This window comes from Trichomycterus rosablanca, chromosome 8 (genome assembly GCF_030014385.1).
Source record: "Trichomycterus rosablanca isolate fTriRos1 chromosome 8, fTriRos1.hap1, whole genome shotgun sequence".
Lineage (NCBI taxonomy): Eukaryota > Metazoa > Chordata > Actinopteri > Siluriformes > Trichomycteridae > Trichomycterus > Trichomycterus rosablanca.
The window spans coordinates 31,055,929-31,081,315 of NC_085995.1; the positions used below are offsets into that span (position 1 = coordinate 31,055,929).

At 36.4% G+C, this 25,387-nt stretch overlaps 2 protein-coding genes across 8 annotated transcripts; one reads left to right on the forward strand and one right to left on the reverse strand.

The window, feature by feature from the left end:
- Window positions 1-1,165: 1,165 nt before the first annotated feature.
- zgc:136858 (uncharacterized protein LOC678543 homolog) lies at window positions 1,166-13,900 on the reverse strand. Of its 3 annotated transcripts, none has more exons than XM_063000039.1 (19): window positions 13,800-13,900; window positions 11,708-11,786; window positions 11,494-11,608; window positions 9,608-9,782; window positions 9,405-9,516; window positions 8,510-8,616; window positions 7,868-7,994; window positions 7,625-7,745; window positions 6,628-6,713; window positions 6,387-6,529; window positions 6,208-6,267; window positions 6,051-6,114; window positions 5,593-5,687; window positions 5,207-5,335; window positions 4,352-4,466; window positions 4,090-4,227; window positions 2,616-2,782; window positions 1,527-1,609; window positions 1,166-1,453 (listed from the first exon to the last, which is right to left on the reverse strand). In XM_063000039.1, the coding sequence occupies exons 2-19, from the start codon at window positions 11,763-11,765 to the stop codon at window positions 1,255-1,257; spliced, it is 2,094 nt and encodes a 697-aa protein (XP_062856109.1). In that variant the 5' UTR covers window positions 11,766-11,786; window positions 13,800-13,900; the 3' UTR covers window positions 1,166-1,254. The 3 variants fall into 3 exon arrangements, with proteins under 3 accessions (XP_062856109.1, XP_062856108.1, XP_062856110.1); XM_063000038.1 differs by having other exon boundaries at window positions 7,625-7,763; XM_063000040.1 differs by lacking the exons at window positions 11,494-11,608; window positions 11,708-11,786; window positions 13,800-13,900 and having other exon boundaries at window positions 7,625-7,763; window positions 9,405-9,519; window positions 9,608-9,689.
- An 875-nt stretch (window positions 13,901-14,775) lies between these two features.
- Window positions 14,776-25,203, forward strand: LOC134319505 (troponin I, slow skeletal muscle-like). Of its 5 annotated transcripts, none has more exons than XM_063000714.1 (11): window positions 14,776-14,853; window positions 15,150-15,377; window positions 15,515-15,569; window positions 17,685-17,728; window positions 19,532-19,563; window positions 19,840-19,881; window positions 21,369-21,500; window positions 21,581-21,670; window positions 23,161-23,334; window positions 24,709-24,799; window positions 25,047-25,203. In XM_063000714.1, exons 7-10 carry the CDS (start codon window positions 21,378-21,380, stop codon window positions 24,793-24,795), a joined length of 474 nt encoding a protein of 157 aa, XP_062856784.1. In that variant the 5' UTR covers window positions 14,776-14,853; window positions 15,150-15,377; window positions 15,515-15,569; window positions 17,685-17,728; window positions 19,532-19,563; window positions 19,840-19,881; window positions 21,369-21,377; the 3' UTR covers window positions 24,796-24,799; window positions 25,047-25,203. The 5 variants fall into 5 exon arrangements, with proteins under 5 accessions (XP_062856784.1, XP_062856785.1, XP_062856786.1 ...); XM_063000715.1 differs by having other exon boundaries at window positions 15,150-15,343; XM_063000716.1 differs by lacking the exons at window positions 17,685-17,728; window positions 19,532-19,563.
- The last annotated feature ends 184 nt before the right edge of the window (window positions 25,204-25,387 follow it).

A 25,387-nucleotide genomic window follows, 5' to 3' on the forward strand; every position in this document is an offset into this window, starting at 1 on the left:
AGTTGTAAAAAACCTGCACGACCAAATAAGTGCATAGTCTTGTTAAAGAACATTGAGGAATAAAGACAGTTTGCAGACATTTATCTCGACAACAGTGACAAATACATATCCACTTTTAATTTACACAGAATGTCTTTTGTTTCTGAGGATAAAGAAGGATTAGGTTTAAAAAATCATATAGTAAAAACATTTTGCTTTTGCAGAATGTGGTTTATCTTTAATTCTCCCAAGTTAAGAGGTTCCCTCTGAATTTATTTATTTATTCATTTATTTATTTTCAAACCAGGTGAAAAGTAATTGATCTAAGAACACACTGTAAAATCCTTCAGGTGAGTGCCAGACACAGTGTGGTCCAACATATATAAGCCTATTACTGATCTGGACCATGTAAACATGTGTCAGGCTGCCTAGATTTGAGCCTGAAAACCAAACATTTTTTGTATTTGTAAAAAATAGTACCTTAGTACCTTAACAAACAATACGACAATACCTTATTTGCTTACTTATAATGGAAATCTAAACACAGTTTCTAGGGCAGTTGGTAAAACTTTGTGATAAAACTGTGTACTAGTATATTTCTTAGCAAAGAAATTGTGACGGGTCTAATTGTGCATAGATACCATAAGATAAGATAAGATAAATTTTTTAGGCCTTTTGACTTGTGTTGTGGGTTTAAAAATGGCATATAAATGGCATTTTATCCATTAAGCCTTACTTAATCACACATGCAAAGTGGAAATGTTTTAGTTTTTCAAAAAAAATTTGAGTAGCATGATGCTGCCACATTTTCATCCATGCTATGTTTTCACCTTATTAATTATGAGTGATTAAGAGTAGATTAATGAATATAAAATGTAAATTATATTTTTTTAAAGTCAAATGAATAACGTGTCAAAAAAACAAGGGGTCTGTATACTTTTTGAATCTTTGGAATGTATAGGGAGATTTTATATTTTTATTGCTGAAATTCAACAACTGCCATTTCAATTTCAATATAGCTATATAGTTGTGCTCAACAATGTTTTTATTCTCTTTATATTACTTGAAATGTGTAATTTTGTAATAATTGTACACTACACATGCAGAGGACAGGGTTTATGCTAAAAATGCTGCAGTATTCCATTTATTAACATTTAACCAACAAAAATCACACGACTTCTGGTAATTCAAGTATAAAGATATGACTTTATTGAACTAAAACCTAAATCATGGACTAGTGGGATCCCATGACATATCACATTTGTATCCATTGTATCAAGACTCCATCCACATGCATGTTGGCTTAGGCCAGGGCTGAGTATAAGCCCTCTCTGGACAGATGGCATCTGCAGTCAGAGCTGGAGAGATGGGGTGAGGAGAGAACAAAGACAGACGAGCAGCCAAGAGGCCCATTCTCACACAGGTATCTGTGTCCTTTCCCTGCAGGATTCCTGCCATCATTCCACCTGCCAGGCTAAGAGACAGAAAAGGAAGGTTGGAGCACAAGAACAAATCAAGTTGGAAAAGCAGAAGGTATAGGGTGATACCTGTCCCCAGCTCCAGAGACGTTAACTGTTTCCTCAGGGCATACTGGGAGGGCAGGGTAGTACACAGCACACAGTCTACCTCTCTGCACAAGAACATACTTTTAGTGCCCATTTCAAAAAGCAACATTGTTAAGATTTTTAGGTCATGTTTTACACTTTGGTTACATTCATACAGGTTACACAAGATTCATCACTTCAAGTTCAATGTCAAACACCGTCACTAATCCAAATAAGGTGGAAAAGAAGATAAAATTTTTTAAGATGATGTTTTTATACAGGAGGATGTGGATCCCTTTATATCCTTACTCAACATAAGCTCTGAAAAGAGTCATTTTCTCCGATCTCCGCTTATGTTTACATTCATGGCAGACACTTTTATCCAAAGCGACTTACAGTTGTGACCCAACACAGTTTGAGCATTTAAGGGTTAAGAGCCTTGCTCAGGGGTCCAGCAGTTGCATATTGCCAGTGGCAGGGTTTAAACCAGTGAATTTCTAATTGTTCAGCATTCCAACCACTGACCTACCACTGCCATCTTTGGCAGATGTCAGTGTTTTTGGCAATTTCAGCCTATTTTCTGCTTTGCCGAATTAGTTTGAGAGAGGTTTGTGTCCAGCAGTTTAAAAATTGTACCACTCCATTGGTCACAGTCTTGCTGAAAAACAAACATTCCTTCAAGTGACATAATTTGAATACTTCTAAAAATCATAAACCCACTGGATGTCACAAAGATCTAGGGGTCTGCACACCAAGGCCGTAATCACAATATATATTGAGGTGGATACGCCCATCCCAACATTCAGATATGCTTACAATATTTATTAAATAAAAATGTGCCACTGACTAGCTTTACTTAATTTTAGGATCCATCAGTGTTCCCATCAGTTGTTTATAGGGCAGTAATGTTTTAGACTTTAGGAACCCTCCTTCCCCCCACTAGATCTGACCCCCCCATGTTCAATTCATGGCTTCAGCCTTGCTGTGTATTACACCTTTAGACCCATTAGTATATACTACTGACTGCATTATGACTTGTTACTGAACTTGAGATTAAGTCTTTACAAAGTTTTATAAGGAAATGTTTTATACCCTTTTGTGTTTTCTGGGCTGTAGGCCCACTGTTCCAGCCTGATGCTCTCCACATACCAGCACTCCCAGTGCACCCAGTGTTACTACTACACATTGCAGGTACTCCAGCAGGGGGCGAGAAAGAGCTGCTGCACAGCTCAATACTTCCACCAGTGAGCTCGGCAGCACTGAAAATAAAGTACACAGCTGTAATCGACAGCCTTATTTTTAGGCTATGACTTATTATGAAAAAAAAACAACAACATTTTACGTGTGATATTCACATAGGTTTTTAGTAGGCTATAATTGGGACCAGTTGCATAAATGCAAAAGTTGCAAAAATGACACTATAAAAATGTCCACAAATAAAAATGTACTTGCATAAACATTAGAATATTTTAATCTCTACCCAATAACATTCATGCAGATACAGGAAGAGCATGTAAACTCTATAAAGAAAGGACACTTTCTTTATAGAGAAACCCTTGCCATCTGGCAAGGGAATCTAAACCTTTGAGATAGTGCTTTAATATCTACAAATAACTTTTAAGTGCACTAGTTCCTCCTGCAGCAAAACACCCCCACAATATGATGCTGCAGGGACCAAACAGTTCCACTTTTGTTTAATCAGTCCAGAGGACATTTCTCCAGAAAGTAAGATCTTTGTGCCCATGTGCAGTTGCAAATTGTAACCTGGCTTTGTTATGGTGGTTTTGGGGCAGTGGCTTCTTTCTTGCTGTGACGAGGCAGATACTTTTGTGCCTGTTCCCTTCAGCATCTTCACAAGGTCATTTGATGTTGTTCTTGTATTGATTTAAAATGTTTAGATGAATGTGGTACCATCAGGCATTTGAAAACTACTCCAAAAAAGTACCAGACTTGTGCAGGTCCACAATTCCTTTTCAGATGTCTTGGCTAATTTATTTTAGCAAGGATGCAAACAGGCCTTGAAGTTAGGCCTTGAAATACTGCCGCAGGTCTTACCTCAAATAACGTCAGCCTACTAGAAGCTTTCAAAGCCATGATATCTCTGGAATGTTCCAAGTTATTTAAAGATACAATCAACTTGGTGTATGTAAACGTCTGACCCACTGGAATTTTGAAATAGTGAATTATAAATTATCTGTTTCTAAACATTTCATGTACAAAGCAAAAATTTTAAACAACTTGCAAAAACTAGAGTTTGTTGACAAGGAATTTTTGAAGGGGATGAATATGAGTTTTAATGACTGTAACCAAAGTGTATGTAAACTTTAACTGTATCAACGAAATATCAATATGTACATTACCAGGCATGGCCCTTTTTTATAGTGATAGACGAAATATTTTTCATTTTACAATACCAGTGACCAATTTTTAAGTACACACAGAAACAGTCAATTAGTTAAAACTTTAACACTAAATCATCTAATCTGGATAATATATTTCTAATAACACTAAATAAATCATCCAGCGTTTTGTATTTGATTGTGTTTGTGAGTAGGTCCGTTTGTACCCTCTGGTGTAGGCAGACAGAGTGTCCGGTTCATGGTGCATAGCTCAGCCAGGTTAGGAGATGTGTGAGTGAGAGCCTTCCAGCTGTCTGACAGGAACGGTTTACATGCCTTATCAGCATCAGTGGGTTCATACCACACTGAAACACACACACACACACACACACACACACACACACACACACACACACACACACACACACACAAATGACGCACAGCTGGAAGATGTGTAGCTGTGGCAATGTGCTTAGAGCTGCGATGTACCTGGGACTGAAGATTTCTTGGCAAGACTGCATACATAGTCAATAGTAGAAACAGGAACGTTGCCATCAAGAACCACAAGTGATGCAGACGACAGTTTTTCCTCATACTTGGAAACCTAAACAACATTTACAATTATCTCCTTAATTCTGTCCTGATATGTTCCCACTGACAATTAAATAAATACTTCTGCATTTTTTATTCTGACCCTTATCCACATGTGAAGTGTATGAGTGACTACCATAAAGAATATGCCTATGTTATCACTTTTTCATATACTAAGAATAGAAAAATGTAGAACAGAGTACAGAAGAGACACAAGAACACAAGAACAGAAATGGAACACAAATTTCATACAAACACATACAAACATGGACCAACACCAGTTATGACATATTGTGTCAGCATTGTAAAACATAATTTATTCACATTTATTTAATGTTTTTTTTTTCTTAAAGGTAATATTTTGCAAATTGTTTTATAAATACTAATAAATACATAAGAAATCCACCCAACATAATAATCCTGAAAGGTTCAAAAATGTTCTTCATTCAGTTTTAATCTTTACTTATTGAATACAGCATTATGTGTGACTCAGGTATCTTAGTGCATTACAGTTTTAGTCATTACTGACAACATGTTCAGAATGATCCTATACTTTCATTTTTAGTATAAGAATATTAATAGGTGAATTGATTTATAATTATAATTACAAACCATATTTCCAAAAAAGCTGGGACGTAAAACACAACAAAAAGAAAAAAATCTATTGAATGCTTTTTATTTATATATGACAAATAAAAGGCATTCTTCTAATAATACTACTACTAATAATTGAATGGATCATAAAGCACTTACATACTTCTCTGTGATTTGTTGGTGGATGTCCATGTCACCCAGCCCAAGACTCAGCTCGCCACTCTCTGTAATAACAGCACAGTAGGTGGCTGTTCTCTGAACCTGCAGTCTTGCAACTGCACCAGTGTCCTAATCAATGCAGAGTACAGTTATATAGAACTGAACTGAATTTAACAGTTAATGTTACACTGTGTGTATTTTCCTAGCAAGTGATGTGGCTCAACAGTTAAAGTACTAGATTACTGATTACAAGGTGAAGGGTTCAAGCCTCGCCACTATCAAGCTGGCACTGTTGGACACTTGAGCCTTTAACCACCAGTTGTTTCAACTGTATTCTTTGTTAGCTGTAAGTAGCAGGAGTTCATAGAGCGGTTTACAGTGCTTACCATGTGCTTACAGTAGTTGAGCACAGCTTCACTGTGAGAATCGGTTCCAATGGCTGAGATGAACAAAATGTTGTGGTCCAACCTGCTTAAACAGTCTGAAAAAAATTACAAACAGAAAAAAATAGATAATTTAATCCATAAAATAAGTAACATTTACTCCTTTAAGGTAATCCAAACTCTAAATAACATGTAACTTATAAATAAATCCACCTGGATGAAATTAATTAGAGTGGCAAACTTAAATGAAATTCCTACAATTTTGAGAAAGTGCCAGTAATTTTGGTCCAGTTAATTTCTTAAGGTCTGTGTGGAATTATATCAGATTTGACTCTCCTCAGCTTATTTTTGTGTTGTTCCAAAGTAAACAAAAAAAACTCAAAGCAGTTTCTGGGAGAAGTGCAGAAATACCAGTATTTTAAGCCATGACTGAAAATGTTTAAATCAACAAGGTTATTCACCTGCAATGTTACGACCCACTCCTCCAAAGGACTGGCAGACACTTCCTGGGTTTGTCTGTCCAAACTTAAACACACAGACAGGTTGTGTAAACTATTTTTAATGTTGTGTTTTGCTGTGATGTGTGTAATGCAATGAAATGTCTTTAATATACTATACCACAAACTCCTTTGTTGTTCCTTTGGCAATAAAGTCAACATTGACACCTCCAATAACGATCTGTAGGAAAACACATTTTACAGAAAAACACTTTGGGTTAGGTTTGCCCAGAATACAAAGCAGCAATGAGTTTAAGAAACCAACATTTTATCTGTGAATTTGCTTTGAATAATACATACAGTTTTATGTTTTAGATTTTGGTTCTTCATTTCCTGAGTCCTTCTGCCTCCTTTGGGATAATCCTCACATTTTTTCATGTGTTCCGAAAGGGCACAAGCAATCTGACTGCCAACCTTGGCATTATTATGTATCAAAGCAATATCTAGGATAAAGACATGGTCATAAGAATCGTGAGAATAACATAAAAGTAAGTAATTAAAATGTATTGTATGTAATTGATCAACAGAGTTTGATGAGTACTGGCTCTGAGCGACTGTCCTTTAGTAAGCTCATTGACTCTCTGTAGGATGAAGGGGGTAACATCTCTTCCACTGATTCCTTTCTGTCTGTAAATGTAAAGAATATGCTGGTGAAAATAGAAGAATAAATATTTTTAGTAATACTTTAAGTAAAACCAATTCTCTCTCAGTGCTACAACAATGAGCCAAACATTAGGACCACCTAAAAAACCTAATATGTTGTCAAAAGAGTTTTGACCCACCAAGAAACAACACAGCTAAATGACTCCAGGGGTTTCTGGGTCCAGGTCATTACAAGCAGGTCCCTCAGCTTCTGTACATACTACAGGACTGAGATGCCTATTCAGTCTCTTTGTTATTTTGAGACTGAACTACTGGCCTTCCCATGTCCACATCAGACCAGTGCAACTGATTCAGAATATAACCTGCATCTGTTTTTTGGTTATCTACCTACGTACTCCACAGCTGTGTTCATTCTGTTGAAACTCAAGTAGCTGTATGCATCACATTTAAAACTATAATTCCTTACAAAGTCAAATTAATTTAATTCATAATCATTTTTGGTTTAATTCAGACTGTCATTTTAAAAGAATTGTTAAGTGCATGGTGTGATTTCCCAAGCCAATCAGCCTTTGAATCCAAAGGTACATTTAGCACCATCAATAAAACATGGACAATTAGTTAAATGGAATAAAGAAGGCCAAGCTGTAATCATAAAACCATCTGAAGAAGCTCTGTATTGACTACTGACACATTAAAATACTATAAATATTATTAGCACTTTTGACTGAGATTATCATAATGATTATACATTTGGTCAAGAAAAGGACAAAAACAAAACAAAAGGCAGAAGTGACACTTTTGATTAAACAAAATATGTAATGTTAATTAATACATTAATATGTAATATATTATCAACAGTACTAATAAACCTTGAAGGTCCTCATTTAAGCATTTATGTTTGTTCATAAAAACACTTAAATTGCTGCATGCAATACCTGGCCTCTGTTACAGCAGCCTGTATAGCTTCCTCTATCTGCTGTCCAGCAGCAGCATGTTCCTCTGGAATGGGCACAGCAAGAAGGAGACCACTCTGCAGACCCAGAGAGAGTGTACCTGCTGTAAAATTAAAAACAACTATGTCCATTCAGACCAAATTATCTAGAGGTTAAGCAACCAAAAGCTGGCATTATACCAAAATTATTTGGCAAAATTTAGTAAGATAATGATGGTTATTTTACCAATAAGGTCAGCTGCTTCTTTAGCATTGGTCACATGGTAGGGAGAAGTGTATCCACTCTGACGAGAGAAGAAGGCTGGGAAACTCTTTGACTCTCCATATGTGGCTACACACACTCCCTGAGTTTCCTAGGAATATAGCATTGAATGTTTGTTTTATCTCAGTATTCTAATTTTAAACAGAAAATTTTTACTTTAACAAAGCTATGTGACAAAATGAGAGTAAATAAGAGTAAATAGTTGAGGTTAGTTCTCACTGGTTATGTATTAGATGCCAGGTAAGACACCTTTCCTTTAAATATAGTCATCAGTATCTATTAAAAACAACCTTACACGCTGCCTAACCCAACTAGCAGTCGACAAAATGACAAGCGGCTAACATTAATTTCAATTCATTCTTCAAGCAACTGTGACAAGCAAAACAGAGACACACCTTCAACATTAAATTAAGATTTTCTAATTGGTTTGCAAATGATGCATTTAAATGTGGCCTCTAAATTGGATTTTTTCAAATAATAAAAACTTGTTGCTCATTGCAATATATGCATGTCTAATTGTCCCAGATATAACAATGCACTAAAAAGATATGTATTTTGTAAAATACAATTGTAAAAATATGTTTGTAATGATGCTTAACCACTCACCAGGAACTCCAGGGTGCGTCCAATGTCCAGGATGGACTTAATGCCAGCGGACACCACAGCGATGGGAGTGCGGCCCAATTCAGTTAGGTCTGCACTAATGTCCAAGGCTGCAAGGAACATTTAATTAATCTATTATTTATCTGATTACTACAACTGATCTAAACATCTCATAAAACAAATGTACACTGTATGACCAAAAGTATGTGGACATCTTGTTGGACATCCTATTTTAAAAACTAGTACGAAGTTGCACCCCATCTTTGCCTGTTCATTCAAAAGAGCATTGATGAGGTTAGACTGGTGAGAATGTCTGGTTTACAATTGATGTTCCAATTCATCCCAAAGAGATTTAGTGGAGACAAGGTCAGGGCTCCCTGCAAGCCACTGCATATTTCACTCCAAAATCATAAAACTATGTCTTTGTGTACTTTACTTTTGTATAGCGCTTTTCAAGAACCCAAAGACACTTACAATTTTCATTGCACAAAGCATCACAGACAACAAGTGTATAGGGCATCACAGACAGCAATTACATACAAATAGACAATAGGGAGAGTGTACCTTGGGCAGAGGGCCACAGTCATGTTGTATTATTAGCATTTTAACATCATGTTTTACACTTCATGATAGAACAAGTAGACCTGGACCACTCCACCTGGGAATCAAAGTCAGGACCTTCTTGTTGTGAGTCACCATGCCGCCCAAGTTAGCATGTAGTAGATATTATACTTGTTTAACTGTTAGCAATAGGTGTGGCTAAAACAGCTAAACTAAATAATTAGCAAGGTTGTCCACATTTTTGGCCATATAGTGTTCATCAAAATTACTAAGTACTTATTAATAAAATGCTTAGTCCACTTGATAGTACATTTAAATGATACTCAGGGTTACTTACTATTTTCTCCATCCCTGTGTACTCCACCAATACCTCCAGTAACAAAAATAGGAATTCCAGCTTTATGGGCTGCGATCATTGTACCTGACACAGTGGTTCCTCCAGACAAACCCTACTGATTCAATCACTTACATAAGTTATCCATATTTACCCATTACAATCAACAAGAAGGAAATGTAAAATGAATTAAATGAAATTTTTACCTTGCTAATAACATAAGGCAGGTCTCTCCTGGACACCTTATGGGTCGATTCACTGCGGGCAAGAAACTCAAGCTCATCTGAGGATAAACCTACGTGTACTGTTCCCTCCAGAATGCCCACTGTTGCTGGAGTTGCCCCCTCTGCTCTTACAATATCCTCCACCTCTCTGGCTGTGCTACAAACAGGATGAAAATTAAAGAGACCAACGCTTGAATTATTTAACAAGATTTGCTGTTCCACTAACAAACTGAATATAAAAGAATGCCTGTACTGTCTTGTACACATATAAACATTTAGAATAATGAAATTCCTCTCTTTGAATATTCCAACATGTTTGAAGTCCCCGGAGCAACAAGGGTTAGGGGTCTTTCTAGAAGGCCCAACAGTGGCTGCTTGGAAGGACCAGTATTCTGACCCTCAACCTTCCAACTGACAGCAGTGAGGCACTCAGGTACCACTGTCCCTGAGGAATATTATAAACTAGTTTAAATGTTTACAATAATCAAAAAACTTTCAATTTAATTGATTTATTTTGCATCGTCTTAGTTTTGAAACTTTCAAGTCACTTTGAATCAGTGGTGATTAGTTAAGTTTAAGTAATTTTGAAACATTGTCAAGTCTGAACCTTAAATATTGTCCTACATGTTCAATCTGTGTTAATTGTACAACTTTTAACTTATGTTAAAACTAAAGTTATTTAAAAAACATTCAGGCTATTTTTGATTACAGGGATGCTAAAACTTTAAGATTTTTACATTGCCCTAAGTCAGTGACCTCTCTTTTTTGTATATGTGATCTTTTCAGCTATAACAACAGCCACACTTCTGAGAAGGCTTCTTACAACACTTTGAAGTATGTATATTGGAATTTGTGGCCTTTCAGTCAAAAGAATTTGATCGGCTGGTCACTGATGTTGGTCAAGAAAGTTTCAATTATTGTTCCAGTTCATTCCAAATCTGTTCAGTAAAACTGAGGTCGGGGCTCTGTGCAGGCCACTGGAGTTTAATTAATCCACACTTAAACCACACTCATGCTTTTGTAGAGATTGCTTTGTGCACAGGAACAGTCATGCTGGAACATTCCCTAAACTGTTGCTGCAAAGTTGGAAGCATATAATTTATTTTATACAATTGATTTATTACACCTTTTCGCAATTATTGTAGCTGAAGCTTCCATATATTTCCATATATTGTTTGTCCAAAGGTATGTAAACAGCCCTAATAATTATTAATTTCTGATGTTTCAGCCACAGCAATTGCTAACAGGTGTATAAAATCAATTTTATAAAATATTATATGCTTCCAACTTTGTGATCCCCGTTCCAGCATATTTGTGCCCTTTGGATAAACAGTGGTCCACAGTGACATGATTTAATAGGTTTGGTGGGGGTGAACTATCTTTTGCATGTATTTAATTGAAAACAGAACAAGGAAGAGATGTTAAACATCAGCTTTATTTACTTTTTGTAAATACATGCTAATTTATATAAAAATAACTATAACAAAAAACAAGGATTGTTCAAGATTCGCCACCACAAAAACAATGTGAGAAAATAGTACAACAGTTTGATCTGTGCATAAAGGGCAAGGACAAAAACCAGTGTAAATGCCTGTGAACTTTGATCCCTCAGAAGTGCATTAAATACAGCACGTTTCTGTAATGAGTATTATCACATCAAACCACATACTATCAGATTTAATATGGCCATATAAATATATACAAAATATGTGTTGTTAAAACATTTAATATCTTTCTGTTTTCAATTAAATACAGGTTAAAAAGAGTTTTATTTACATTTTCCTAATGTCCTATTTTTTGGAATTGACAGAACACAGGCTGTCTGGAAAGTCCACTAAAAATAGAAGCAAAAATGTTTCCTTGTCCACCTCAAGTTCTGGGGGTATGGCATGCCATGTGTGATGATGGTGCTCTCCAGAGCCAAAACAGGCTGGCGCTCAGATATTGCCTTAATCACAGTAGGGTGGATTTTAAACAGTCCCTCTGCCAAAAAAAGTTTAAAGATAAATCACATCTTTTTGAAGCATCTGATAGAATGTAGAATAATTTATTGTTCGAATATGCACTAAAGGTAGGCTTTACCTGATCTGCAAGAGGTTGAAACGAAGCGCTGCACTGTGGATGACAGCTTCCCCAGCATTTTAAATTTAAAGCAATCTCACTAAAAAAAATTTGCAAATAGCAAAAATAAATGAGCCACTCACACAACAATCATAACTCTTTTTTACAATTTAACAAAGGACTGTGTGCAAATTAAGATATTTGTTTATTTATCTTCACAAAGTGTTTAACCTTATAGGAAGACATGTGCCTATAACTTTATACCCCCTGACATCTAAGAGCAATTTAAAGCTGCCAATCAATCTAATGCCATGTTCTAGTAGGGTTAAAAGATGCAGTAGATAGAGGAAACTAATAGCAACAAAGGAATGAAATTCTAATGGGTCCCATTGTGTGGGTGATACTATATCTGCTGTGCCACATTGTCAAAATAACTCATAATTTATGAATTAACGTTTTTTTCTTCATTAAAAAAAGTTGTCTTTTCTTGATAAAGGTAAATAAATATATAAACTAGGGCTGTCGAAGTTAACGCGATAATAACGCATTAACGCAATCTCAATTTAACGAGATTAAAAAAAATAGTGCCGTTAACGCACTAATTACATTACGAGATTTTTTCACTTCTAAAACTAAAGCAATTCATTTTTCACCCACGGGAGACAGATTGAATTATTCTCACTGACCACGCTCACACGCACGTTTAATGTTATTTAGTTCCGTTTGACAAAAAAAACCCTTAAAAATAGAGCTAACAGCGAAGATAAACCGGTTACAAAAGCAGCGACCGCTGTTTGTGTTCAATTCTCTGTTCACAGTGTCGATACAAGTGATTCAAGAATCGATTCATTGTAAGCGCAGCGTAAGTTTCTTTTCTCAGTCATCTCTCCGTGTTTACTGTTATAATGAATGATGCGGTTGTAAATAAACACCAAATACTACAGAACATTTTGTGTGACTCGCTTACCTTATAAAGCTCAGGCTTAATTATACTGGTTATTACCACAGAGCGGGAGTCGACTCAGAGTCGTTTACGATTTACCGAGGTGAACCACGAACGTGCTGATAGAATCGGCTCAGATGGGATCGGACTGTATTATCTTTTTAAAGTAAATATTTCAATCAGCAGAATCGCATCGCATGTATGATGGATGGTGCACAACGTTAATTACGTGCGTTTATTAATGAACGTTTACGTTAGCTTGTCAGAAGCTTTCTCAATAATGTCTGTGCGGTGTTTTTTTTTTTTTTACAATTAGTGATGGCAAGCAACTGTTCCACTGCACTTTTTTACACTAAAAACTACTCTATTCCATAATGCTCCAGATTGCATCATTCTAAATAGGTATCGGCGAGTACAAAAATACATGTACTCGTACTCGGTTGGGAAAAAATGGTATCGATGCATCCCTAGTGAAAACACACTCACTTCGTGTAGAAACGTCCATCAAACCATCGTCACGATACAACCACAGAAAAGTCTGTTACAATAACTACGCATCTGACATATATACGAAGTCAAGGGTCTCTGCTAGATAGTATTACTGCCTAATATGTGAGTAAATAAAACTCCCTTACAGTTTTCTCTTGTCCCAGCAGTTTTTAACATCAGTACATTTAGCATAAATATGTTCACCATTTTAATTGTAACATTTCACTTAAAATCCTTGTTTTCTATAACATTTACACAGATTTTTTTTAATGCGATTAATCGCGATTAACTATGTAAAATTCTGAGATTAATCGCGATAAAAAATTTTAATCGTTTGACAGCCCTAATATAAACATAATAATAATAATCTTGGCTGCAATAGATTTTGCAAACCTAAACAGTGCAATGCATTTTGTGTAGTGTGTCATGTAGCCTATATTGCACAATACATGGCATGCTTCAATAATGTAAAGTCTCCTTTATAAAAAGCACTCATTTACTACATTTTTTACAGTTAACTTCGACTTTGGTGAATACAAACTGCATGTATAATGCTAATCATGTTGGTCAAACAGTTTTCTTTTAAATAGAAGTTTACAAGAGCAATTAAACAACTTTATAATCCCTATGCATGTTAGGTAGTCCACAATTAACTGTAATTACAGTGACTCATTTACTTACAAGGAAAGGAAGCTCAGGTCCAACAGTATTGCGATAGGTATAACTTCACAAATATTGTATTTAAAATAAACTACACAGGTAATAGCCTAACATGCACACGAGCTGGCAAGCTAAACAGAGGAAATGAACTTTGACCCAACTAGTGGTCGGTTTTTGATTAAAGGCCACGTCGTTTCAAACCGTCTACTAGCTACTACAGAGTGCGCACTAACGGTACTGTGTGTTGTGCACTGTTTTCAGTGTTTGGACGGCAGTACGCAGGTTTTGCGCATAGCATACTTGATGAACTAAAATTGTGCGCTTAATTAATTTAAAATATCTACATAAAACATTAGAAAATACATAAAATATTATACATAAATGAATTATGAATCGTATGATATTTGCAACGCCTGTTTAAAATGAAAAATATTTTGGTAAATGTTTATAATCATTTGTTATTTCATTATTTTCATCAACCGCATTGTATGGCTTAGAGCAAAACTTTTTATGATTATATTATTATTATTATTATTATTATTAATAATAATAATAATAACGTACGTGTGTTTTTAACTGATTAATTACTTTTTGATACTAATACTGTCTTTGTAAGTATAATGGAATTTTCATTGAATTTACACAATAATGTGAAATAAAATAGTTTTTTACATTGAAAATACTTTATTAATGTGTTTTCTTTTTTTAATGGACAACATAAAAAGCTACTAGTCATCGTTTTTTAAGTTTTCATGATGCTTTTACCTGCCTATCGCTTGTACAGCCTTCTTTTGTCCATCCTTTATGTGCTTTAAGAATATAAAGACAACTTGATGCTCATGAGCTCATCGACACGATGCTCAGACAGCAAGCGACTCCGAATCGGATCCGCTTGACAGAGTCACCTTAGTTTGGCAGATTTGGTCCGGCGGCATAAAGGTTTCGGTTCATGACTCGGTTCTTTGTGGCTCAGAGGTTGATTCACTGCCGCTGCTGGTCCAGAGGAAAACGTTCTGAGAGCTGCGCGTGGCTTTTTTCGGTTTAACGGTCAACTGTCGACAGCCGGTCGTTTGAGGTGAATTATTTTATCTCTATATTAACTCATATTTGCCATTCATTAAGCTATATTGGGCATATGTTTTGTGTTTTATATAAGAAACAACGGTAGCTCTGTATTTTTTGGTCAATTTTCAACAACACATTTTAGTCTGTTCCTTTCCAAGGAAAGTTTATGCTAGCTGTAAGTCCTGTTATCTAACTTGAGGTGAAGGCCTGAATGCGTTTCCTATGTTTAATTAAAGTTGTGAATAACTTGCAGAATAAATATAACCTTGGTTTTTATTTGACTTTAACTTTTACTTGTATCCCCAGCATCATATGAACTGTTGAAATGAGGAGAACATGATAAAGACGGTGGAGGAGAAATATCTTCTCGGAGCAGCCGCCTTCCGCTCCAAACTGTACAACCTCATAGATGCAAAAAGGAACCCCCAAATTCTGCACCAAGGACGTTACTGATATTTTGAAGTTACAATGTAGTGCTTGTTATTCAGCATCACAATAATGTAACCCAATATCTCAGAAATGAGCTCTTTAAAAGTAAATAAGTTAGAATATAAGCTATTGGACTGTTATTCGAAGAATAATATTTTAATATTTAATTTTATATATATATATATAACTTTTTTTTAACGGGATATTTTTTGCTGACCTGAGGTTCTTTTTACACACACTAGAGGGCGACAAAAAGCTTCACGACCCTTCGCGTTTCAACGCAAATTGAAAGAATAGGTATGAATGGGTATAAACAATGCATTTGCGTAGATTTATATTTCTGTTATAGGGATGTCATTGCATTCCAAATCTAACAAGATAAAAGCAAGTGGTGGTAAAGACCATAGTGGCTGTTTTCTGAACGCTGCAAAAAAACAAAAAACTGCTTAATAGGCACTACAGTCTGGTCCATCTGTTTCTCTACATACTTTTTTAGCCTGCTTTCACCCTGTTCTTCAATGGACCACCACAGAGCAGGTATAATTTAGGTGGTGGATCATTCTCAGCACTGCAGTGACAACTACATGGTGGTGGTGTGTTAGTGTGTGTTGTGCTGGTATAAGAGGATCAGACACAGCAGCACTGCTGGAGTGTTTAAATACCGTGTCCACTCACTGTCCACTCTATTAGACATTCCTACCTGGTTGGTCCACCTTGTAGATGTAAAGTCAGAGACGATCGCTCATCTGTTGCTGCTGTTTGAGTTGGTCATTTTCGAAACCATCAGTGGTCACAGGACGCTGCCCACGGGATGCTGTTGGCTGGATATTTTAGGTTGGTGGACTATTCTCAGTCCAGGAGTGACAGTGAGGTGTTTAGAAACTCCATCAGCGCTGCTGTGTCTTATCCACTCATAACAGCACAACACACACTAACACACCACCACCATGTCAGTGTCACTGCAGTGCTGAGAATGATCCACCACCTAAATTATACCTGCTCTGTTGTGGTCCTGGGAAAGTCCTGACCATTGAAGAACAGCATGAAAGGGGGCTAACAAAGCAGAGAAACATGCAGAGAAACAGATAAACTACAGTCAGTAATTGTAGAACTACAAAGTGCTTCTATATGGTAAGTGGAGCTGATAAAATGGACAATGTGTGTAGAAACAAGGAGGTGGTTTTAATGTTATGGCTGATCGGTGTATATATGTGTTCACATAGTCTATTACATTTTGTTGGGGATGAACAATAAAATTGTGGAAAATAACTAAAACAATAAATGGCTGAAATAATAAACACTAAAATCTTGGTTTAAGGTAACGCCTTTGCCCTGCACAGAGCCCTGACCTCAGTTCCACTAAACAGCTTTGTAATGAACTGAAACATCAATTTAGGCTTTCTTGACCAACATCAGTGCCCAGTCATACACATGCTTTTTTGCCTTCTGAAAAGAGTGGCTGTTTTCCTTTTGTTGGGATGTCTAACAAGCTCCTATGTCAGGTGTTCAAATACTGTAGAAGTCTGGTGTTTTGGGGTTGGGTGGGCTGCCTGAGAGTGTAGAAGAAATGTCCTCTAAATAGCCTTTTTTTTTATTATTGTTGTCTTACTCTGTAGTATGTATTTTGGGATGCAGCAATTTGTTCATCACTAGCCAAGTTAGTAGGCCAACAAATCATCTAACCTAATAAACTAGCTTGTAAGTTTTGCCGTTTTCTTGTAGTCTGATTATTTAATGTCATGAATCGTAAAGAACGCCAACACTCTAAAGCTAAAATATCATGCTTCCTTTATCACTGTTACAGTATTTTATGGCATTTTTGTTTAGGAAACATTAGGATCAGATTAGAAGTTGAACCATGCTGTTAATACCTGAGTGAACAGGCATGATTTATAGTCTGCCCTCAACCTATTTTCTAATGTGCTGCCAAACATACAGCAGCTAAATAGATTTAGCTTTTATGGTCTTCTAACATGGGCATGATTGGCCATAACAGATGTCTCTTAATTACTTAGTATTTACAAGAACATTATTTTATTATAAACGAGATTATTTTAAAAAATAACAAAAACAAAGGATTACATTTATGTATGTGTTACAATAATTTAGTACAGTTTGTTTTACACAGCGCTGTTTTTATTTTTTTGTAAATGATGTGATTCATTAGATTTTTGTTCCACGTGATGCATAAATCAAAACTATGAATGATTATTGTTCCCTTATGTGTGTTCTTTATTCAAGTCCAATATAAATGCCAAGCTAAATGGCATTCGTGAAGGGCACTGGTTTATGCTAACGCACATGTCAAAGCAAAGAGGCGTAACAAGAGATCTATTTTAGTGAGCCATTCACGAAAGGGGTTCCAACCCTAAATCAACCATCAAAAATAATAAAGTGACTTTTCTTCTCCAGCCTCGGCACACTGCTCTTCCTCTCTCGTCCACATCTTGTTCAAGGTAGGTTTGAGTCAGAACTATTAAATTAAATGATCTTTAATGTTAAAACTAGCTGTGTATTTTATTTGTGGCTGATTTATTGTAATTTAATATTTACTTTCATTTATTCAAAATTGCTTGTATGGTCCTTATAAGATCAGAAGGGATTTAGAAGGATCCAAAGGTATTTGAGTTACAGGTTGCTCACACTAACCTTGGTGTGTTATAAAATACTAGAGCTGATTTACTGGTGCTGTTCAGCATTGCAAAGTGGAGCAGTGAAACTAGATACTTTAGCACATTGTTCACTCAAACATGTGACCTCGAACCCAGTGCTGTTGTGTAGAGGTGTCAACTACAAAACCTTAAGTTGTCACCTCCAGGCCTTTAGTGTTCTGGCTCCTTTATTAGCTCCAATTTTATTATGGGGAGATAATAAATGTCACTTATTGTTTGTGCAGTGATCTGGTTTCTAAACATGTAGAGAATTTCTTATGAGGTCAGGGATCCAGGGTAATAATAGTTAACATAAACCAAGAACACTTTCGCAAGTACTAGGGCAGTGGTAGCTCAGCGGGTCAAGCCCCAATGCCTCCGAGTTGCCAGTGTTGAGCCATTGGGCAAGGCACTTAACCTTCAATTGCTCAAATTGTATTCTTTTTGGATAAAAGCATCTGCTAAATGCCATAAATAAAACCAATATTTCTCTACAAAACAACAACATATTTAGCCAACAGTTAAAGAGGTTAAACCTAAAAATATTCATAATATCACAAAAGTGCTAATATTGGTTTTACCTTGCCTCTTGTTTATTTTCTCTAATCATTATTCTGTCCTATTCATACATACATAATTCTATGTATGTATGTACTGTATGTATGTATGCATTATTCTAAAGACAGTGACAACAAGTCAACATTACCTTTATTACTATTATTGCTGTGGTTGTTGTTACAGTATGGCTTTAAATTCATTCAGTTTGGCAAATCAGTTAGGCTATAATGACTACAGTCTTAGGAATAATTGTAAGAGTGATATAATAAACACAGTCTTACAAATAATTGTTAGACAAATAATCATCTTACTAACCAACCTACACATGGAAATGATTGGAGAACCATCTTTAGAAACCATCAAAAAACTTGTGGAAGGTTCAACCACTAAATGATTTTATGGAAGTAAACATGGTTCTATGTCTGCAAGGGACATTTGCTTTGAGAAAAAAATAATCTAAAATCTAGCAATAGTTCACAGAGGTCTCCAGTCGTACATTTGAGTAGCCACATCACACTGTTCACTGATGAGAATGCAAGCACAAAAGAGTAGAGAAATACCATCTGATTGCCTTTATCATCAGTACTCATTGCCAAAAAGTTTATGGTCACCAACCTCAAACATCAAAGCTGCAGCTGCTTGTGTTTGTGGGACTGAGATAGGAACGGAAGCAATGTTCAAATATAGTCAGCCAGCAACATTCACAGCACCTCCCGGCTTACAATCAAAAATGCATGATACAACATTAACAAACCTGCAGAACTGGACTCAGAACATTGTGAACCGCACTGCTGATCTATATTCAGATTGTAATATGCATACACCTAGAAACTGCTTTTTGTTGTGGCCTTTTAAAAATCTTGACCAAATGACCGAAGTAACAGTGTTTCCCATCAATTCAGACATTAGAAGCAGCAATTTTACTTTCTCTGAGTGATCTGTTCATGTTGCTGCTTTGACCTAATTGGCTGGTTGACAAACTGGTGTTGTCACTAATTAATAATGACTTATTTATAAAGCTTATATTAATTTGTTTCCTTTTTTAAAAAGGGCACATAAAGAACAACAGCCATGTCTGAGGGGTAAGATAATTGTTTTTTAATTTCTGAAAGTTATTATTTATATTTGTAAATATAATATTTATTATATTATATGTAATACTTTTAAAATACAGGTTTCTTGTTAAATTAAACCTTGTACTTTTTTTCTGCATTTTTTACCTAATGAAACAGACCGGTACGTTTGAACCTTTTACGTCATTTACACTTGTATAACACTACATTCTAAAAACAACATTATTGTTATTAAAATTCACTCACATTTGGTCAAAATGTATTTCTTGTTTTTTTTTCTCTTAGAAAAAGAGCAAGTATTCAGCCTCACGCCGGCTACTCCTAAAAGTAAGACCTACTCGTAAAAGTATACTTATTTTAGTCTATTTACATACAGAGGGCTTAGTAAGGCTTATTTTTTTACTGTGCCATTGGCTGTGCCATTGGCCGGTTGGGAATCTGCATGGGCAGGATTGGTTAATGTCTGGGGGGCTGAAACAGCCTAGTCACTGGGAGGCGCACACATCAGTGTGCTCTTAGAGCCAGTCCCAGTCCCGGATAGAAATAGGAGGTTGTATCAGGAAGAGCATCCAGCATGAAAACTATGTATGCAGTTGAAAGAAAAAAATAAGTATGTAGATGCATACATATTAACTGTTATGATTGTACTGTACTATATCATACTATATATTCATACACATTTGGGAACAAATGTATTCTGTAATACAATTCAGACTGCAATACAGTTTTGTTCTACAGTACATCAGGGTCAGTGTTGCCTTTTTTATTTTTGACATAATATTTTTAGAAAAGTACCAATTTGTTAAATAAAACTGATTAAAACAGTCAATTAAAAAAGTTAAGCAGTCATAAAATAAAATGTGAGGTGGTGGTTTTCATGTTTCACCACTGCTTTGTTGTGGTCAGGGTTTCGGTTTCCGGCTTCCATGGAATCACTGGGCATAATGAAATATCACACCCAGACAGGCATAAGGACCCCTTATGCAGCCTAACCCCTCCACTTAGACATAGACAATCATTTTTGTATTTAGAAGCCTGACCTGCAGATAACACTGCTGGGGATTCAAAACCTGGATTCCAGCAGTAGTTAACTGCAACACAAAAGTCACATTAACTGCAAAGTAAATGTCTACTTTAATTCAATACAGTGCTGACCAGAAGATAATAAGTAACTGTTTACGTATGTCTAGTCTTGTGTTGGATTGGCACCCTGTATCAGATGTATTCCTGTCTCATTTCCAAGTTTTAATTTTAATGTAGTTACATTGGAGGCCATCTCAATGGAATTCAAACCAGGAATTTTGATTGAGCCAATCCAAAACTTTAATTTTGTTTCTTTTGAGTCATTCAGAGGTGGACTTGCTTGTGTGCTTCAGATCATTGTGGTGTAGCATAACACAACTGTGCATTGCCAGTTTCTACTGCAGTGATGTTTAGATTCAACAGATCTGGCAGGAATTAAGCCTGAGTGTGGCTGGTAAAACTGAACCCAATTATTAACTTTGGTTAACTGGCTGTTTTACTTGTTAAGGGTGCAATTACTTTTTATACAGGGCCAGGTAGTACTGAACAGCATTTTTCCTTTGATAAATAAAAGCATTTCAAAAAGTATTTTGTGTTTATTCGAGTTATCTGTATCTAGTAGTTTGATTATCTGAAACATATAAGTGTGACATGCACAAACGGAAGAATTTGGGGAGGCACAAAAACTACACCGAATATAGATATAGTGATAACTAATTGGGCTAAGCTAAGTGTACTTGAGCTTTGTTAGTGTGGTGGCCTAATTTTACAACTGAACATTTCTATAACAGGGCAAGCTGATGAAGAATGCCACATCTATGCTGGTGGCTGAGAAAGAGCAAAACAAGCGTGAGAGACAAAATACTCTAGAGGAAAGAGTTCCTCCTCTCAAACTCTCCGGTTTGTCTTTACAGGAGCTGCAGGTAATCGCTATACACACAATACACCTACACAACACAAGATAAAGTTTTAGGTTGTTTTTTAAGACTAAAATCTTTTACAGGAGCTCTGCAAAGACCTGCACCGTAAGATTGACACTGTTGATGAGGCACGATATGATCTTGAAGCAAAAGTGGTCAAAAATGAAAAGGAGGTATGCTATCTTGTCTTCATATCTGCATATCAAACTTGTGCTATATGAGTATGGCTAAACATAGTATAAACATTTTTAATATTGGATTACCAAAAATATAGTACAATTTGGTAATGCCAGTGAAGTGATAGTTCAGGGAACCAGGCGGGGCCAGGGTGAACCAGCAAACTCCCAATAAATAATCCAGCATCCTACTTATTAAGCTACCACATGTATCTGTTTTTTTCTGTTTACTTTAAAACAATCAGTTGCTCTAAGTATGAAAAAAATAGTTGGTAGAACATATAACCTGATTAAAAACATGCTGCTTCTTCAGTAAGCACATACACAGTTGAGTCACATTATTATTTCCACCAGCTAATATCCAGAGTAACCGCTGTGTGCAGCACGGACAGCAGCTAGACAGGCTGGGAGTAACTTAATAAACTCCTGGTAGGTTGTCACAGGTATCTGGAGCCATGCTGACTGCAGTGCATCCTACAGCTGCTGGAGGGTGCGTGGGGGAGGATCCATAGAGCGAACACAACGATCGAGGTGGTCCCACAGATGCTTAATTCAGTACAAATTAGGCGGCCATGGTAGTACTTGGAAGTCTTGGTTATGCTCTTCCAACCAATGTCGGACATTTCTAGCCATGTGACATGTCGCATTGTCTTGCTGGAAGATCCCATCCACCCCAGGGAATACAGTTTTACCCATGGTACTTTTACCCATGACAGCAACGAGGGATATATATGCAGACAGCCTATCGCACATCTTATATACCCACCAAGCCAGCTCACAAAACACGACTCCCTTCATGAGCTACATGCTGCTGCTGTTGAAAGTCTGATATGGTCATAATAATGTGACTCGACTGTGTAGTATGGTCATAAATCATTAATCAATATTGTAAATGATTCATAAGTCAACTTAACATACACCTAAGCAATTACACTGTCCAACTTGTTCAATTGCTTCTGTTGTTACGCGACAGTGGTAGCCTAGTGGGTAGAGCTTTGGGCTAGCAATCAGAAGAATCTGCCATGCAGCCAGTGTGGGACCCTTAACGCTGCCAACTCCGGGGTGCCGTATAATGGCTGACCCTGCTCTCTGACCCCAGATGCCAAACAAGCTCGGAAAAAGAATTTCATTGTACTGTACATATGTATATTTAACAAATAAAGGCATTCCATTCTATTCTAGTGGGTAGAGCTTTGGGCTATAAGTCAGATTTTGGTTAGAATCCCGGCTTTGCTAAGCAGCCACTGTTGGGCCCCTAACCGTCTCAGCTCTAGGGATGCCAGACAGTTGCTGACCCTGCATTCATACCCTAGCCTCCAAACTAGCTGGCATATCCGAAGAAAAAAACAACATTCCATTGTTCTGTACATGTATATACTTTATGTATATATGACAAATAAAGGTGATTTCATTGAACTAAATAATTTATTTTTACACTAAAATTATGTAATCAGTTATTTAGTATTACAATTGCTCTTCTGCTGTAGATCCAGTCCCTGACACAGAAGATCTGCGAGCTGAAAGGCTCCATGAACAGAACCAAACTGAAGAGGGTAAAGAAATCCGCTGATGATAAGCTGGGAGCCCTGACTGAATCCAAAATGACAGCAAAGGCAGACTTTAAAGCTAACCTAAAGACAGTCAAGAAAGAGGAAGAAAAGGTAGATTTCTTTACAATGCTATTACAAGGACTTAGTCCTTTTTCATGTACATAACCATAAAAGATCATTCTAACACTGTGTGAGTGTGTGCAATTACCTTAATACAATATGGCTTGGTGGGTAGCACTGTCACCTCACAGAAAGAAGGTCCTGGATTAAATTTTCAGGTGGAATTGTCCAGGTCCCTTCTATGTGGAACTTGCAAGTTCTTCTCGTGTCTGTGTGGGTTTCCTCTGGCTGGTAAATGGGAGAAATAAGATTGACCCTGACGGTGGTTGAGCTTAATCTTTAACTGATAAATCACGTAGAACCTGTAAATACAGTATCTGTCCTGTCATGAATGTAATCTTATGTAATTTAATGATTATTTTATAAACTACACTTACCAAACAGATGCACTCTGTGGTATACTATTACTGACTGTAGCCCATCTGTTGATCTGAACACTTTCTCACCCCTGTACCCAATTTATCAAAAGGGAAGCCCCATGGGAAGCCTCACTTACCAGATAATGGTTGGGTGGTGGATCATTCTCAGCATTGCAATCACACTAACATGGTAATGACATAGTACTGGTGTTAATGTGCATCAGGTGCAGCAGTGTTGTTGGGATTAAAAACTTACAAGCCTTCATTTAGGAACACATACCCTGCTAGTGTGTTATCGTGAGACTAGGGTAATTTTCTGTTCTCATGAACAATGTGTGAAAATTTGAATTCATGAGTTGCTGGTGATCCTGATCAGTAGAGAGTCGTTTTCACCCTCTGCCTGGATTTAGCCGGTTGTTCCCAATGTCTGCTGACTGACCTTGTTATAAATGTTAAAGATGGAAGCTGACACTTCGTATTCTTCTCCTCACTCTAAACTTTCCTTGTCGATTTTTTTTGGCATGGTTTTGACATGCAGATGATTTGGAGAATGATTTGTAGTGGTCTTCTCTAGTGGCCTTCCTGCATTTATTTCTGAAAATGCACCACTTTTGCCAGAAAATTGCTGCAATTACAACTGCTTTGGTATTTACATGTTTATTTCTTTTAAAAAGATCAAATCTGATCTTTTAGAAATAGACTGGACAAAATTATTGGCACTTTTAACTTAATATTTGGTAGCACACACTTCAAAATATCATTTGCAACTGCTTTCAGTGGCATAGTTTAATTAATAAAGTCTAGAAGCATTAAGCATTAAATGCATCAAGTAAGCATTCATGTACACAAACCAAAGCATGCTAACTCTAAACATGAATGTAACAGCTAATCCTCACCTTTTATTTCAGTTTATTTAAAACCATAATGAGTTAGGTTTAATCTTTGTGGTATTTCTTTAATGATTTTATGAAGTAAAGACTACTCATAATGAATTTCTTTTACACAGAAAGAGGAGGTGACTGACTGGCGTAAGAATGTCGAGGCCATGTCTGGTATGGAGGGCAGGAAAAAGCTCTTTAATGCTGGTCAATAAGAAGGTACATCAAAGCTGTGGAATCAATAGATAAACAAAACAAGATGACACCCTTGTGGAAACTGAAGAAAATCTAAATTCTGCATATTAATCTAACGGCTACTTTTTGTGAGAGATTTCCATGTATTTATTTTTCATGCAGTAAAGATTTTATTCAGATTGTGGTATTGTGTGTTGTGGTGTATGTTAACAATTAAATTAAATGTTTATTGAAATTTTGATGACCAAAAATTTGTTTTTTTTTTAAATAGAGACGAGCAAAAACATCTAAAGCCATCTAAAGAAGTTCTGTGGCATTTTCATAATTTCGCCTCAAGTATATGTATTCCACCTTTGATCAGATGCTATGAAATAATAAAAACTGTAAATATTTGAATGGATACTGTTTGTTCTGGAGTACAATAAACAACAGAGCTCTTATCATACATGATTTCTAGTTTTTATTACATTCATATTATTATTTATAGATTTATTTGTGGTCATTGTAATAAACTGGTCGTCATGTTCACCTTGTCAGACCTCAGCCAACACCTCTCCCCCTTGTAGGCTCACAGTGGATGGAGGTTGACCTAGGTTGTGACAAAGTAAAGAA